The sequence below is a fragment of the Carcharodon carcharias genome, chromosome 27 (genome assembly GCF_017639515.1).
Source record: "Carcharodon carcharias isolate sCarCar2 chromosome 27, sCarCar2.pri, whole genome shotgun sequence".
Classification (NCBI taxonomy): Eukaryota; Metazoa; Chordata; class Chondrichthyes; order Lamniformes; family Lamnidae; genus Carcharodon; species Carcharodon carcharias.
In genome coordinates, this window is record NC_054493.1 from 18,619,529 (window position 1) to 18,637,946 (window position 18,418).

Here is an 18,418-nt window from a genome sequence, read left to right on the forward strand (position 1 = left end):
TCCATGTGTGGGAAGGGATACAGTCAGTCATCTGATCTTATGATACACAAGTGAGTTCACACTGGGGAGAGTCCATTCAGCTGCTCCGAGTGTGGGAAAGGATTCACTCGTTCAACCCACCTTTCAATGCACAAGCGAATTCACACTGGGGAGAGACCATTCCCTTGCTCTGTGTGTGGGCAGAGATTCACTCAGTGATCCACCCTGCTCACACACAAGAGAGTTCACACCGGGGAGAGACCGTTCACCTGCTTCGTGTGTGGGAAGAGCTTCCCTCTTTTATCCCACCTTTTGATACACGAGCACATTCACAGCGGGGAGAGGCCGTACACTTGCCCCGTGTGCGGGAGGGGATTTACTTGTTTACACCACCTGCTGAGACACCAGGCTGTTCACACCGGGGAGAGGGCGTTCATGTGCTGTGTGTGTGGGAAATTTTTCACTGAGTCGTCCAGCCTCCAGAGACACCAACGCATCCACACTGGGGAGAGGCCATTCACCTGCTCCATGTGTGGGAAGAAATTTGCTCAGTCATTTGATCTGGTGAGACACGAGCGAGTTCACACCAGGAAGAGGCTGCTCACCTGCTCCGTGTGTGAGAAGGGATTTACTCGCTCATCCAGCAACTTCACACGTCACTGACAAAGTTGGATTGTGTTGTTGCTGCTGAGGACCATGTCCAGGACTGAACCTTTTCTCCTTTCTAACTTCAGATTCTTTCAATTCTCAGACCTTCAGTTACTCTCAAGGACAAGTCCCAGCTCCCCATACCTTCCAGAGTGTCTCTCATAGCCTTGGGATCCAGGGAAGGTACCGGTAACGCACCCGGGATCACGAAACACAAAACCCAATCTGTTAATCACTTTCAGGTACTGGAATTAGTTTGTGTCCCACAGCATCTCTCTCACCTTCAAACATCACACCTGTAAACGAGGTTTAAATTTAAATCATAGCAAACTTAACAGGAACCTGGAGGCTGATGAGACTCTGTTAAACTGTCAATGTGCTCCTGTACTGCTCTGTATTTAACAGGAGCCTGCAGGCTGATGACTGTTAAACTGTCAGTGTTCCTGTACTACTCTGTATTTTGCCTATAATGGCAAATGCCTGAACCTTATGTCCCAATGGAACCTTTGCTGTTATGAAATATGGGTGAATATTAATAAGCCTCACATCCTGCTGCAATTGTGTAGAAAGGGGATGTGTAAAGAGCTGGTCTTTGTATGGAGATGCGAACCAAGGAAATGGTATGTGTGTGTGATAGTAACACAGCCTTGTGCTCACACTCAGAACAATGCAGATATCCTTGCGATTATGGTTTGAGCAGGGTCAGATCACGGATGTAGCGAACAAGTTAATTATAAATATCTCCAGTGTTGCTGCAGCTGTTTAGATCACAGCTGGGGAGAAGAGAGCACTGAATCCACTGTATTATCTCTGTTCTCTGGATCGGGTAACCACGTTTTTTTGAATGTAATGGTGTTTTATTCAAGAAATACATTCACAGCCCAAAGGCCGAATTGTAACTTACAGCAAGAAAATTCATAAAATTTAATACAGAGACAATATAATCCAGTTAAAAACATGGGAATATGTGACAATCTGTAATAACAAAAATCATCAAACAAATGCAGCAGGTAACAGGGAAGCAGTGGACGAGATATTAGAGGAAGGAATATTGAATTAAACTTAAATTAAAATTACAGACCAATCCACCATTCATACATTATAGGCTCTGAAATATATAAATGATAACATTTATAAGTACTTCACTGAGGACCGGAACCATGTAAGGAATTACTCTGTCCGTATGATTGCAGAGCTGTTAATAAAGTCAGGAAAAGACAATCTGATGTTGTGAGCTTGATTATCTGGTATCTGAAACCACAAGATTCAACATTTAAGAGTCAACAAGAAATATGTCACAGCCCAATATTCCAGCTCGATATTCACAGGAGAAAGTCTGTTATCTAACACCTCGAGTGGACAGAACAGAGAAAGATCCCAACTGTAAGAAACCCTCCAATCATCTGTAAATATCTTTCAAATGTTGACAGGTTCCAACTGTTAGTTTCCATTACATTGAAGTCAATGGAAGGTGAGAGAGGTTAAAGGTTCCATATAGAAATGCAACCTCTTGTTATTGCCTTACATTGGTAGACTCAGGAATGTCACACAAACATTTTAAATCCTCGTACCATAATTATCACAATTGTTTCCAGACTGGAAACTTAAACCTGCCGTTTCACTCTCAGTCAGAAACAGATCACAGTTTTACACCAATTTCTGATTTGACAGCACGTTTCCAGCATTCACCATTGTTCTTCCTGACTCTAAACCCAGTTGCAAAGGAGCCTTCTGTTCCGTGTCTAGGAGCTCTGAACCAGGGAAGAGAGCAGCTGGGACACATTTCTTACACACCTCAGGATTAACCCACATATTCAGTCCTAGATGTGTTTAACAGCAATAAAACAATCCAACCCCTGCAGTCACTTGTGAACTCGCTGGTGTCTCTGCAGGGGGCTGACTGTATAAATCATCCCTTCAGATACATGGAGTAGGTGTACAGTTGCTCCCCAGTGTGAGTGTGTTGGGGTCCCTGCAGGTGTTGTGACCAAGTGAATTCCTTCCCAATTCGGAGCAGATGAGTGACTTCTCTCCAGTGTAGCTGTTTATGTCTCATGAGATCAGTGCTATACTTAAATCTCTCTTGACAGTCAGACATTTACAAGTTTCATATCAAAGTGAATAAGCTGGTGTCTCAAGAGGTTGGACGAATTAGTGAATCCCTTGCCGCTCCCAGAGCTGATGAATGGCCTCTCCCGGCATGAGTGTGCTGGTATCTCAGCAGATTCTTTTTATTTTTAAATTGCTGCTCGCATTCAAAACATTTGAAAGGTCTGTAATCAGTGTGTAAAAGGTGGGCTGACTGAATTAATCCCTTCCCACACTCAGAGAAGGTGAACACCTCTCTCCAACGTGACTGTGTTGATCAATATCCAATTCAGAGGGGTAATTGAATCCCTTCCCACAAAGCCCATATTTCCCCAGTTTCTCCAGGATGTGGGTGTCCTCGTGTCTCTTTAAGTTGGACAATAAGTTAAAGTATTATCTACACCAGAACACGTGTACGGTTTCTCCTCATGTGAATGGTGTGATGTTTTTTCAGGCTGTGTAACTGGTTAAAGCTCTTTCCACAGTCAGTGCACTGGGACACTCTCACTCGGGTGTGTGTGCGTCTTGGTGCTTTTCAGGCGACAATGGTGCTTGAAATATGTTTGCAAAGAGAGAACAGACAAATGTTTCTCCTTCCATATTCAAAGGCCGATGATATTCAGGTCCTGATGAACCAAGTGATTCTGTGAGATCTCCATGTGATGTTTGATTTGAGTTCCCTGTCTTCCAATCCTCTCCTAATATCCTGTGAAGGGAGTTTACAAAAGTCTCAGATAATCTCCTGGATCATTGGAGACCAGGGACTTCCCCCTTCATGTGAGGAACTGCACTAATGAGGCCCGGGAATGCCACAGCCAGAGCCACATGACCACCAGACATGATATTAAGCGAAGCATCACAATGTTGAAGGTGTGTTTCTAGGTGTCTGGGTAGGTCTGGAGGTGACCTTCAGAACTCGACAGCCGGGGGCTCTAGAATAATAGTGATGTGCTTCATCCTGTACAACATTATACAGCAGGGAGGAGGAGGAAGGGGCAGACCCTTTCTATCCCCCAGTTTCATCACTCCCCATCTGACTATGCTGTTCTCAGCTGCCGAGACCCCAAGCTTTGGAGTTCCCTCCCTCAACCTCTCTCCTCCTTAAAATCTCCCTTTCAATCAAGCTTTTGATCATCTGTGAGCACCTTTGGATGTTTTACTGTGTCAAAGGAACTACATAAATGCAACTTGTTATTGCCTTACAATGGTGGCCTCAGGAATGTCACACGAATATTTTAAACCTCCGTACCATAATTACCAGTCATTTTCAGACTGGAAACTTAAACCTGCCAGAAAAACAGAAAATGCTGGAAAAACTCAGCAGGTCTGGCAGGATCTGTGATGACAGAGACAGAGTTAATGTTTCGAGACTGGACGACTCTTCTTCAGAGCTAATGAGAAGTAGAAATGTGATGGGTTTTATAATGTTTATGAGGGGATAAAGCAACATAAAAGATCAGGGACAGGTGGGACTAAGGAGAGATTGACAAAGATGTCATGGAAACAAGACAAATGTAGTGTTACTGGTAAAGGCAAGGGCTAAAGAATGTGCTGATAATGGCATTGTCTGTGTTTATTTCAGATTTCCAGCATCCACAGGGAATTTGCTTTCAACTTAATCCAGCTGTTTCACTTTCAGTCAGGAACAGATCACAGTTTTACACCAATCTTTGATCTGACAGCATGTTTCCAGCATTCACCGTTGTTCTTCCTGACTCTAAACACAGTTGTAAAGGAGCCTTCTGTTCTGTGCCTAGGGGTTCTGAACCATGGGAGAGAGCAGCTGGGACACATTTCTTACACACCTCAGGATTAACCTGCAAGTTCACTTGGTTGTGATTAACAGCAGCAACAACAGAATCCAACTCCTGCAGTCGCTTGTGAACTCGCTGGTGTATCAGCAGGTTGGATGACTGTGTGAATCCCTTCCCACACACAAGGCAGATGAATGGCCTCTCTCCAGTGTGAACTCGCTGATGTCTCAGCAGGTGTGAAGACTGAGTGAATCCCTTCCCACACACGGAGCAGGTGAATGGCCTCACCCCTGTATGAACCTGCTGGTGCTTCAGAAGGTGGGATGACTGAGTGAATCTCTTCCCACATACGGAGCAGGTGAATGGCCTCTCCCCAGTGTGAACTCGCTGATGTACCAATAGGTCAGATGACTGAGTGAATCCCTTTGCGCATACTGGGCAGGTGAACGGCCTCTCCCCAGTGTGAACTCGCTGATGCATCAGAAGCTGGTATGACTGAGTGAATCCCTTCCCACACTCAGAGCAGGTGAATGGCCTCTCCCCAGTGTGAACTTGCTTGTGTGTTAGAAGGTGGGATGACTGAGTGAATCCCTTCCCACATTCGGTGCAGATAAATGGCCTCTCCCCAGTGTGAACTCGCTGGTGTGTCAGTAAGTGGTATGACTGAGTGAATCCCTTCCCACAGTCAGAGCAGGTAAACGGCCTCTCCCCTGTGTGAACTCGCTGGTGTGTGAGAAGGTCAGATGACTGAATGAATCCCTTCCCACACTCTGAGCAGGTGAACATTTTCTCCCCAGTGTGGAGTCGCTGGTGTATTCGCAGATACTTCTTGCTTTTAAAGCTCTTCTCACAGTCAGAACATTTAAAAGGTCTCTGATCACCATGTACAAATTGATGTTCAGTAAGATGGGATGACTGAGTGAATCCCTTCCCACACACAGAACAGGTGAATGGCTTCTCCTCAGTATGAACTTGCTCCTGCACCAGCTGGTCAGGTAAGTTAGCGAATTCCTTTCCAAACACAGAGCACCTGAATGGCCTCTCCCCAGTGTAAACTTGCTGGTCTGTCAACGCACTGGATAACTGAGTAAATCCATATCCACGCATAGAGCAGGTGAATGGTCTCTCCCCAGTCTGACTACGTTGATCAGTCTCCAGCTCAAATGGGGAAATGAATCCCATCCCACAGTCCCCACAATTACACGGAGTCTCCATGGTGCCGGTGTCCTTGTCTCTCTCCAGCTTGGATGATCAGTTGAAGCCTCATCCACACACAGTACACATGTACTGTTTCTCCCCGCTGTGAATGGTGTGATGCTTTTGTCAGCCTATGTAACTGGTTAAGGCTCTTTCAGTCAGTTCGCTGGAACATTCTCACTTGGTGAATGTCTCGGTGCTCTTCCAGTCACACTGACATTTGAAATCTTTTCCCACAGACAGAACAGACAAACATTTCTCCTTCCACATTCAAAGGCCGATGATATTTAGGTCCTGATGAATCGAGTGACTCTGTCAGATCTCAACATGGCGTTTGTTATGGTTTTCTCGCCTGGAACTCCTCCCTTTCTAACCCCCTGCAAAAGGAATTTAAAGAAGTTATCATTGTAAAGGCAGGAAGGAAATTCAGAACAGACAATTCTGGTTTCTATGGAACATTTTTCCTCTTTCTTTCCCCCAAATCTATAAATCTCTGTCCCACACACTCCTCTCCCTCTCTGCTCATTGTTCCAGATTCAGTGTCCAGTCTCCTACTTATTCTTTTCTCTCCAGATTCTCTCTCCTTCTGTCCTTAAACTGGTGACTCAGGCTGTGGATCAATTCCACTCCTTCACTTTAATTCCACCAAATACTTAGGCTCAAAACAACAAATTATCTTTAATGGCTCGATCAGTAATTTTAAATAAACAGGAATAACCACCATTTCCCAATTGGGCCTTTGGTTCAGGTTGAGGCCAGAGAGGAGCCGGAAGGTGCAGGTTGTTAGTCCAGACCAATAGGAAGCGAGGGGGGCGGGACTGGAGGACCGAACGGGAGCGGCCGGTCCTCCGACCAATCGGAGTGAACGAAAGGGCAGGGCGTGAGGACAGCGCGAAAGCAGCTGGCCTTCTAACCAATCGGAGTGAATGAGGGGGGGGGGCGGGAGGGCAGAGCGAGAGCGACTGGTCCTCTAACCAATCGGAGTGAACGGGGTAGGAGGACAGAGCGAGAGCGACTGGTCCTCTAACCAATCGGAGTGAATGAGGGGCGGGGCCCTATTATTGCTGCAGCAGCTCATGCGCAGGCGTGGTAAGGAAGCCGTGGAATGAGCATGCGTACTGTCGGTGCCAGAATCCGACGGCGGAGGCAAGGTGGAATCTGCGAACGGTGAGAAATGGCCTTGGGTAGGAGAAGGATAGAGCCGGTGGATTCATAACTTACGTGTGTTTTAAAAACCGAAAAGAAAGCTGCCGGTTCCGCGTTTTCGCCAAGTGCAGCTGCGCGGTTTCTGATGGCAGGCCCGGGTTAACGGCCGCCATCTTGATAGCAGGAAGATGCAGCAGGGCGCATGCGCGGTCATCCTGTCCCTGTCAGCAGGAGGAGAGAATGTTGTGGATTTCTATCCTGGACTGATAGGTTTGGATTTTGGAAACTCCCTTTGCAGGGGGTTAGAAGGGGAAGGTTTACACTCAACAAACTCAAACCAAGAGAAATGTTTGTCTCTTCTCAGTTCCTGTCCTGCACTTAGAGCTTTAACTTTTACAAACACCTTTCACAGGATAGTAGAAGAGGGTTTGCAACAGGAATTTAAAAACAAATATCACATCAAGAAGTGACAGAGTCGCTGTGGACCCGAATATCATCAATCTTTGAATGTGGAAGGTGAAATGCTCATCTCTTCTGTCCCTGGAAAAGTATTTCAAACATCATTGTAACTGAAAAAGCACCAACACATACGTGCACATGCCCAAGTGAAATTGTTCTAGTGCACCTGTGCAAAGAGCTTTAACCAGTTACACAGTGCCAAAAACATATCACCATTCACAGCAGGAAGAAACTGTAAATGTGTGGACAAAGCTTCAACTGATAATCCATTCTTGAGGGACACATTGACACTGGCACCACGGAGAAACCATGGAAATGTGGAGACTGTGGGAAGGGATTCAATTACCCATCCAAGCTGGAGATTCATCATCGCATTCACACTGGTGAAAGGCCGTTCACTTGCTTCATGTGTGGGAAGAGATTTACTCAGTCCTCGCACTATCTGGCACACCAGCAAGTTCACACTGATCAGCGACCTTTTCAATGTTCTGACTGTGAGAAGAGATTTAAAAGCAGAAATGATCTGCTGTCACACCAGCGCACTCACACTGGGGAGAGGCCATTTACCTGCTTTGAATGTGGGAAGGGATTCACTCAGTTATCCCATCTTCTGACACACCAACTTGTTCACACCGATAAAAGACCTTTTAAATGTTCTGACTGTGAGAAGACTTTTAAAAGCAAAAGTGATCTGCTGACACACCAACGCATTCATTCTGGGGAGAGACCGTTCACCTGCTCTGAGTGTGGGAAAGGCTTCAGTAATTCATCTGATTTACTGACACACCAGCGAGTTCACACTGGGGAGAAGCCGTTTGTATGTTCAGTGTGTGCAAAGAGATTCACTCAGTCATCCACCCTGCTGATACATCAGAGAGTTCACACAGGGGAGAGGCCGTACACCTGCCCTGTCTGTGGAAAGGGATTCACTCAGTCATCCCACCTTTTGAAACACCACCGAGTTCACACTGGGGAGAGGCCTTTCACATGCTGTGTGTGTGGACAGGGATTCAATCAGTCATCCCATCTTCTGAGGCACCAGCAAGTTCACACTGGGGAGAAACCATTCATCTGCTCTGTGTGAGGGGAGGGATTCACTCAGTCATCCACCCTGCTGAGACACCAACGAGTTCACAAATGACTGAAGGGGTCAGATTCTGCTGTTATTGCTGCTGCTAATCACATCCAGGACTGAACCATGTACATTCTGGCATTTGGGGTTTATTTCTTATGTTTATGCCCCCATAACTGGCCATTTTAAAAATATTTGTTTATGGGATGCAGTCATTACTGGCTGGGCCAGCGTTTCTTGTCCACCCCTAATTGCCCTTGAGAAGGACGGTGATCAGTTGCCATCTTGAACTGCTGCAGTCCAGGTGGCATAGTTACACCCACAGTGCTGTTAGAAAGGGAGTTCCAGGAGTTTTACCCAGCGACAGTAAAGGAACGGCGATATATTACCAATTCAGGATGGTGAGTGACTTGGAGAGGAATTTCCAGGTGGTGGTGTTCCCATCTATCTGCTGCCCTTGTCCTTCTAGATCGTAGTGGTCAAAGGCTGTCTAAGGAGGCTTCATGAGTTCCTGCAGTGCATCTTGTAGATGGTACGCACTGCTGCCACTGTGCATCAGTGGTGGAGGGAATGAAAGTCTGTGGAAGGGGTGCCAATCAAGCCAGCTGCTTTGTCCTGGACGGTGTCCAACGTCCTGGGTGTTGTGGGAGCTGCACTCATCCAGGCAAGTGGGGAGAGTATCCCATCACAGTCCTGACTTGTGCTGGAGTTTAATATTCTGGATAAATGTCAAGTCATTCAGCTTTGTTTTAAACACGTTGTTGTAGATTTTTGTCTTTCCCACTCGTGTGTTTAACATCACCTGGCTGGTGCTTAAAGTACAATCTATGGGGAGGATTGTAAGGCAGGAACAGAACTTCAGCCTCGACACAGTCCATCAGGGTAACACTGAGAGGGACAAACAGCACTTTGGTGTCAGTGAAGAGAGATGCGAAAGACCAAAGTCCCCATGCAGGTGAATCCTGAGGTGTGTAAGAAATGTGTCCCAGCTGCTCTCTTCAATGTTTCAGAGCTCCTAAACATGGAACAGAAGGCTCCTTTACAACTGGGTTTAGAGTCAGGAAGAACAATGGTGAACGTTGGAATGGTGCTATCAAATCAGAGATTGATGTAAAACTGTGACCTGTTCCTGACTGAGAGTGAAACGGCAGGTTTAAGTTTCCAGTCTGAAAATGACTGGTTACTAAACTCCGAATATTGAACATGTTTATGTGACAGTTTTGAGTATCACTTTAAGACAGATGTTATCTAATTTCAAATAAAGCCAATGAAAATAAATTGGTTAAAGTCTCCATTATAATAGCAGATGGAGAAGTTCACAGGACCCTGTTAACTGCTGGGACAATTATATAACAGAAACGTGATCTCCAGATAAAGACATGTTTACTGAGAGTTGAAGCTGGATTTGAACAGAATGGGCTGAACCCCAAATTGTTTGCGTGAAGAGTTGGGTTAACGGTGAGTTAAATCTGGTGTCTCTGCCTATTGGTTCATTCTTGACAGAATCAGCAAGTGGTATCCAATCAGGTCCTTTGTCCTCTTATTTATCCAATCGGCTGAAAGCTCCTTTAATGTCCAATTCATGACATCAGAGCGGGCAGCAGTGAACGGAACAGCGAACAGGACAGGAATTAAACACAATGTTGTCCCTTCAGTTTCAGTCTGGGAGGTGGGTGGAGTGAAGGGAAATAGTTCCTATTGTGCTTGTAGAAGTGCCAGAGGCTCCCATTAAAAGGGCTGTTCATTATCATCAGAGCTACACACAGTGAATCACTGTCTGCAACTGTAATGACTAAAGTCTGCTGCCGAGACTTGGTGATGCTTTTAATTTGATTTAAACATTCCTGCTTTACAGTCAGGGGCTAAGGTTAGCATTACTGCAGGATGCACTGCAGGAACTCACCAAGCCTGCTTAGACAGCACCTTCCAAACCAATGACCGCTACCATCTGGAAAGACAAGGGTAGCAGACACATGGGAACACCACTGCCTGGAAGCTCCCCTCCAAATGACTCACCATCCTGATTTGGAAATAAATCGGCCATTCCTTCACTGTCACTGGATCAGAATCCTGGAACTCCCTCTCTAACAGCAATTTGGGTGTACCTACAACACAGGGACTGCAGTGGTTTAAGAAGGCAGCTCACTATCAATAAATGCTGGCCTAGCCAGCGATGCCTATATTCATTCCATGAATGATTAAAAAAAATCAAAGCATTATGTAGAGATACCACTGGCAGTATGAGATCAGCTGGTTTGAGGAGAGCCCAAATAACCTTTTCCCTGTGGAATGGATGGTGCCTGTGGAACTATAGCTCATGAAGGAGTCAACCTGTTGCAGAGGTCAGAGGCTGGGGTGGAGATTGTCTGCTTGGAATGTACAGGAGATATTTTACAGGAACCATCAGGTTTTGACTCTCAGTGCCTCACTGCACATTAATACACTCCAGCATCGGCACCGCAATGTTGTCTGAACAAGAATGTTATAACTCCTTGTTGGGTCAATGAGGAGTTTGAATCGTCCTTCTGTGGTATTTCCACTGAAAGCCGATATGAGAAATTACTGTTCAATAGCTTCTGTACCAGTGGCTACTCTTCGAGACTCTGGTGACTGCATTTCCCTGGATTTCGATTGGCTGTGCCTCCTGTGTAAACACTGCTGTGATTGGTGGAACAAAGCCTCTTCGTTGCATATTCCAGGTTTCTGCACTCGGTTGATCGGGAATATTAAAGGAGAATTGGTTTAATGGGGGTTATTGAGATGTACAATCAAGGATATTATTTTTATGGTAAATATCTTTCACATGAATTAGGAGCAGGAGTAGGCCACTTGGCCCCTTGCGCTATCTTCACCATTCGATAAGATCATCATGGCTGATCTGATTGTAACCTCAGCTCCACATTCCTGCCTACCCCCGATAACCTTTCAACCCCTTACTTATCAAGAATCTATCTAACTTTGTCTTAAAAATATTCAAAGACTCTGCTTCCACCGCCTTCAGAGGAAGAGAGTTCCAAAGACTCACCACCCTCTGAGAAAAAAAAAATTCTTAGTTCTGAATGTGAATGGCAGATTTTGCAAACAGTTGATATGGTGTATTTTTGCTTAGAAACGCCAATCTCTGATCTACTAAGGGGAGAGATAGAGACAGGTGATTTTGGACAATAAGGATTAACTTTGTTTCTAAGGTTTGCAAGGGGAGTGAATAGAAGCTGAAGAGCACTCCATTCCAACTTGAATGGCCTCTGAAAGGACTGTAGTGTTAGCTTGGGGAAGGGCAATATTCCATTCAACATGTCTATACATAGCGGGCCGTTTTACCCCTCACGAATGGGTGGGTTTGGTTTGTGTGAGAAGTTAAATGAGCAACCCCTTATTTCAAAACAGTGACCCCTAGTTCTAGATTCTCCCACAAGAGGAAACGTCCTCTCCACATCCTCCCTGTCAAGACCCCTCAGGGATCTTATATGTTTCAATCAAGCCACCTCTTACTCTTCTAAACTCCAGCAGATACGAGCCTAACCTGTCCAACCTTTCCTCATAAGACAGCCCGTCCACTCCAGGTATTAACTAGTAAATCTTACGAACGTAAGGAGCAAGAGTAGGCCATTCAGCCACTCAAGTCTGCTCTGCCATTTAATAAGATTATGGCTGATTATGATTTGCATCCTACCTACTCCCAATAACCTTTCACCCCCTTGCTTACTAAGAATCTATCCTGCTCTGCCTTAAAAATATACAAAGACTCTGCTTCCACCACCTTTTGAGGAAGAGATTTCTCTGAGCTACTTCCAACACATCTACATTTCTCCATAAATAAGGAGACCAGTACAGTAGGCAATATTCCAAATATGGTCTCACCAATGCCCTGTACAACTGAAGCATAACCTCCCTACTTTTGTATTCAATTCCCCTCACAATAAATAACATTCTGTTAGCTTTCCTAATTACTTGTTGAACCTGCATGCTTACTTTTTGTGATTCATGCAGGAGGGCACCCAGATCCCTCTGCACCTCAAAGCTCTGCAATCTCTCACCATTTAGATAATAAGCTTCTTTATAATTCTTCCTGCCAAAATGTACAACCTCACATTTTACTACATGATAATCTATTTGCCAGATCTTTGCCCACTCCCCTATCCTATCGATATCCTTTTGTAGCCTCCTTATGTCCTCTTCACAATTTACTTTCCTACCTACCTTTGTGCCATCAGCAAATTTAGCCACCACACCATCAGCCCCCTTATCAAAATCATTAATATAGATTGTAAATAGCTGAGGGCCCAGCACTGATCCCTGTGGAATTCCACTCGTCTGTCACATCTTGCCAATCTGAAAATGACCCATTTATACTTATTCTCTGTTCCCTGTTAGCTAACCTGTCCTCTACCCATGCTAATATGTTACCCCCTGCACCAGTGATCTTCACTATTTTTCAAGCAAGGGCCACTTCAACAAAAAACCTGCAACATGAGGGCCTCATCGACAACTTTACTAAATGATCATTGCTTACCACTCCTTCATGATGTAATGTTACAGAGCGATGCGTGCAACTAAAACAAAATCATATAATGTGCTTAAAAATAAATGCACATGTATTTATTTAAAGTTGTGGTTACTTTTCTGAAAATCACAACTTTAACTCAAATGGCTTTAAGTGGATAATTGGTTCCCATTGGAATCAAGGGTAAGACTGTAGTTAGGTTCTGTCGGAACTTTATCAGAAAAAAAAAATTGGAATATTATTGTGTTTGTGACAATGTGCGTGCACACGAACAGGGGAGAGACCTCATCTTGAGTAAGACACAGCCAGAGTGAGTGTGGGTATTGGCAATTTGGTGCACAGTGGGAATTCGGTGCAGAGGGGAAGAGATGCTCTTTGCATTTTTTCTTTGCTATCCAACTTCTTAAATCTTCAGAGAGTGGCCTTGCCCTGCTGCAGCAGTAGAGGCTACAAGGGAAAGGAATGATTGGTAAGTAGTGGGTAAAGTCGGGTAAGTATTTACTACTTTTATCGCTTATAGTTTAAGGTCTTTTTGTGGTTTATAGTTTTGTCTATTCTGTAGTAACGAGGATCAGGAAAGAAAGGCCCTAGAGTAATTGATTTAAAAGATTTAATTTGAAGGGATAAATCATGGCAGGAGAGCTCAAAGCTGTGGTGTGCTCCTTGTGCTCCATGTGGGAAGCCGAGAACATTTCCAGTGCCCGGGACCAGCATGTGTGCAGGAAGTGTGTCCAGCTGTAGCTCCTGGAAGCTCTGGTTTTAGAGCTGGAACGGCAGCTGGGGACACTGGAGCATCCGCAAGTCTGAGAGCTTCGTGGATAGCACATTTAGAGAGGTGGTCACACCACAGCTGAAGGGACTTGAGGAAGGAAGGGAATGGGTGACCACCAGGCAGTCCAAGAGAAATAGGCAGGTAGTTCAGGAATCCCCCGTGGTCCCGCTCGCAAATCAATATTCCATTTTGGAGGCTGATGAGGACGCTGGTTCCTCCAGGGAGTGCAGACAGAGCCAAGCTTCTGGCACCACAAGCAGCCTGTCTGTAAAGGAGGGGAGGAAGAGCAATAGTAATAAGAGATTCTATGATCAAGCGCTATTGTGGCCATCAACGTGACTCCAGGATGGTGTGTTGCTGCCTCCCTGGTGCCAGGGTCTGGGATGTCACTGAATGGCTGCAGGGCATCCTGAAGGGGGAGGGTGATACGGCAGAGGTCATGGTACATGTTGGTACCAATGATATAGGTAGAAAGAGAGATGAGGTCTTGCAGCAAGAATTCAGGGAGTTAGACGGTAGACTAAAAAGCAAGACCTCTCGGGTTGTAATCTCTGGATTACTCCCAGTGCTATGTGCTAGCGAGCTCAGAAATTGGAGAATAGCGCAGATGAATACGGATTAAGAGTTGGTGCAGGAGGGAGGGTTTTAGATTCCTGGATCACTGGGACTGTTTCTGGAGAAGGTGGGACCTGTACAAGCGGGACAATCTACATCCGAACCATAGCGGGACTAACATCCTTGCGGGCGAGTTTGCTAGTGCTGTTGGGAGGAATTTAAACTAATTCGGCAGGGGGAGGGGACACAGAATGTTAGCAAAATAGGGACACATCATATTACAGTAAAACAAGTCAGAGGGAGTACCGCTGCATTAAGTTTCAAGGGATTAAGGCAAGGCTGGATGGCTTCTACTTTAATGCCATGAGTATTACAGGTAAAACGGATGAGTTAAGGGTGAGGATTGACACGTGGAATTGTGATATAGTAGCCATCACTGAGACATGGTTGAACGGAGGGCAGGATTAGCAGCTCAACATTCTGGGATATAGAATCTTCAGGCGAGACAGGGGAGAGGATAAAAGAGGAGGGGACATTGCATTATTAGTTAAGGAGTCAGTTACTGCAGTAAGGAGAGATGATATCTTGGAGGAGGCATCGAATTAAGCTTTGTGGGTCGAGCTTAGGAATAAAAAAGGGGTCAGCCACATTGTTAGATGTTTATTGTAGACCCCTAGATAGTCAGCGGGAAATTGAGGAGCAAATATGTGCACAATTTGCGGAGGTGTGTAAAAACAATAACAGTAAGGAATTATATTAGGTGATTTCTACTTTCCCAACATTAATTGGGATAGACATAGTGTTAAAGGCTTGGATGCAGTGGCTTTCTTGAAATGTGTACAGGAAAACTTTTTAGGTCAATATGTAGAGGGTCCAACAAGGGACGGCACAGAGCTGGACCTAATTCTGGGGAATGAAGCCGGACAGGTGGCTGAGGTGGTGTTGGGGGAGCATTTTAGTGATCGCGACCACAACATGGTACAGTTTAAGCTTGTTATGGACAAAGAAATAGACAAGTTGCAAAAATATGTTTTGGATTGGGAGAGAGCGGATTTTAGTAAAATAAAGCAGGATCTGGCCAAGGTAGACTGGGGACAGTTACTTGTGGGGAAATCTACAGAGGAGCAGTGGGGGGCATTCAAAAAGGAAATGAGGAGGGTATAAGCTCAACATGTTCCCTCTGGGGTGATAGGAAGGAGTAACAAGCCCAGAGAACTGTGGATGACCAGAGATATTCAGGATACGATGAGAAGGAAAAGAGAGGCTTTTAGCAGGTACAAGGGAAGCAAATCAGCAGAAACATTAGGACAGAAGTACAGAAAGTGCAGGGTGGAGCTTAAGAAAGCAATTAGGAGAGCAAAGAGAGGATATGAGAAAGCTCTGGCTGGTAAAAGTAGGAAAATCCCAAGATATTCTCTAAGTATATCAATGGGAAGAGGATAACCAGGGAAAGAGTAGGGACCAAGGGTGGATTCAGAGGACATCAGTAGAGTGTTGAACAAATACTTCACATCCATCTTCACCCAAGAGAATGAGGATGAAGGTATCGAACTTGGGGAGAGAGACTGCGAGGCTCTTGAGCAAATTGATATAGGGAGTGACAAGGTATTGGAGGTTTTGGCAGGCTTAAAAGTGGACAAATCTCCAGGTCTGGATAAGAGAGCAAGGGAGGTGAACGCAGGGGTTCTGACCCAAAGTTTTATTTCCTCTCTGGCCATGGGGGCGGTGCCAGAGAACTGGAGAACAGCTAATGTGGTTCTGCTATTTTAGAAGGGTTGTAGAGATAAACCAGGAAACTACAGGCCAGTGAGTCTCATGTCAGTGGTAGGGAAACTATTGGAGAAAATTCTGAAGGAGAGAATCTATCTCCACTTGGAGAGGCAAAGTTTGATCAGGAATAGTCAGCATGGCTTTGTCAGAGGGAGGACATGCCTAACAAATTTGATTGAATTTTTTGAGGAGGTGACCAGGTGTGTAGATGAGGGTAGTGCAGTTGATGTAGTTTATATGGATTTCAGCAAAGCCTTTGACAAGGTCCCACATGGGAGACTTATAAAGAAGGCAAATGCACGTGGGATACAGGGTAATTTGATAAGGTGAATTCAAAATTGGCTTAGTTGTAGGAGACAGAGAGTGATGACAGAAGGATGCTTTAGTGACTGGAAGCCAGTGTCCAGTGGCGTACCACAGGGATCTGTGCTGTGCCCCCCTACTATTCGTCATTTATATAAACGACATAGATGACTATGTGGGGGGTAGGATTAGTAAGTTTGCAGATGACACAAAGATTGGCCAAGTGGTTAACAGTGAGGCTGAGTGTCTTGGGCTACAGGAAGATATAGACGGGATGGTCAAATGGGCAGATAAGTGGCAGATGGAATTTAACCCTGAAAAGTGTGACGTGATACACTTTGGAAGGAGTATTTTGACAAGGAAGTATTCAATGAATGGCATGACACTATGAAGTTCTGAGAAACAAAGGGACCTTGGCATGTGTGTCCATAGATCTCTGAAGGCTGAGGGGCATGTTAGTGGGGTGGTGAAAAAGGCATATGGGACACTTGCCTTTATCAATTGAGGCATAGATTACAAAAGTAGGGAGATCATGTTGGAGTTGTATAGAACCTTGGTGAGGCCCCAGCTGGAGTACTGTGTGCAGTTCTGGTCGCCACATTATAGGAAGGATGTGATTGCACTGGAGGGGGTGCAGAGGAGATTCACCAGAATGTTGCCTGGGATGAAACATTTAAGTAATGAAGAGAAGTTGGATGGACTTGGGTTGTTCTCGTTGGAGCAGAGAAGACTGAAGACTGAAGGGTGACCTGATTGAGGTGTACAAGATTATGAGGGGCGTGGACAGGGTGGATAGGGAGCAGCTGTTCCCATTAGTTGAAGGGTCAGTCACGAGGTGACATTAGTTCAAGGTGAGGGGCAGGAGTTTAGGTGGGGGGGGGGAACGGGGGGGGGGGGATGTGAGGAAAATCTTATTTACCCAGAGGGTGGTGACAATCTGGAATGCGCTGCCTGGGAGGGTGGTGGAGGCGGGTTGTCTCACATCCTTTAAAAAGTACCTGGATGAACACTTGGCAGGTCATAACATTCAAAGGCTATGGACCAAGTGCTTTTAAATGGGATTAGGTAGGTAGGTAGGGTCAGGTGATTCTCAAGTGTAGGTGCAGACTCAGTGGGCCAAATGGCCTCTTCTGCACTATGTGATTCTGTGATTATACCCTCTAAGTTACAATATTCCACATTGCTAAATTCTTACATTGATAAATGAAGTCACTTTTATATTTTTAAACTTATTTTAGTTTGAACAAAAAATGTAACTTTTTACTTAAGTTACCTCCTGCCTACCACCAACCCTGCTTCCTGAGCCTCCTGGTCGCTGCAAATCATCCTCCTCCCTAGCCCTTAGCATTGTGGTCTCTCCCCCTCCCCAACATTCAAGTTGTGGCCTCTTCCCCCTCTCTGACCCACCTTCTTGCAGAAACCCCCCACTTCCTGACTCACCCTCTCACTGCTTCCCTCTCCTGGAATTGCATTCCTGTTCAAGATCCCACTGCAACTCAGAGGTCAGGGAGCAGCGAGAGGCTGCGCCAAAATGGCGCCAGGCTAGTCACATGGGAAACGACAGTAAAAAAAATCTTGCGACACTCGACGAGATTACAGGAAAGGCAGAGTCAAGGAGCTGCAATTAGTGAGGATGAGAGCTGCCACTGGCTTGTGGGTGTCGCAGTGGAGAACAATGTCCTACACCATGAGCTCTTATTGTTTGTAGAATCCTTTGATGTGGCACCTTGTCAAATGCCGACTGGAAATCCAAGCACATCACATCTAAAGGTTCCCCTTGATCCACATTGCTTGTTACTTCCTCAAAGAACCCCAATAAATTAGTCAAACATGATTGACTCCTTAAACTCCAAGAGTTTTAAGGAGTGTCTTACAGGGGGAAAGCAAGGTAGGGAGGCAGAGAGGTTTAGGGAGGGAATTCCAGAGCCAAGGACCCAAATAGCTGAAGACAATGTGGAATCATTAAAACCAGAGATGCTCCAGAATGAGAGGAGCACAGATATTCCAGAGGGTTGTAGAGATGGCGAGGGGGTGAGATCATGGAGAGATTTCAAAAGAATGGGCCAGATTTTAACTCAAAATCCCGTTCACTTGCATGGAGGTAAAATCGGGCTCAAGGGTGAGAATTTTAAAATTAAGGCATTGCTTGAGCACAGGGTGTGATAGGTGAA

The 18,418-nt window shown here is 45.4% G+C and overlaps 1 protein-coding gene and 1 pseudogene across 2 annotated transcripts; one reads left to right on the top strand and one right to left on the bottom strand.

Annotated features, from left to right (window-relative positions):
• Positions 1-1,470: 1,470 nt before the first annotated feature.
• On the bottom strand, positions 1,471-6,990 carry LOC121270495 (zinc finger protein OZF-like). Of its 2 annotated transcripts, none has more exons than XM_041175824.1 (2): positions 6,888-6,990; positions 1,471-6,043 (listed from the first exon to the last, which is right to left on the bottom strand). In XM_041175824.1, exon 2 carries the CDS (start codon positions 5,682-5,684, stop codon positions 4,374-4,376), a length of 1,311 nt encoding a protein of 436 aa, XP_041031758.1. In that variant the 5' UTR covers positions 5,685-6,043; positions 6,888-6,990; the 3' UTR covers positions 1,471-4,373. The 2 variants fall into 2 exon arrangements, with proteins under 2 accessions (XP_041031758.1, XP_041031757.1); XM_041175823.1 differs by lacking the exon at positions 6,888-6,990 and adding an exon at positions 6,388-6,513.
• On the top strand, positions 6,764-8,620 carry LOC121270526 (annotated as a pseudogene).
• The last annotated feature ends 9,798 nt before the right edge of the window (positions 8,621-18,418 follow it).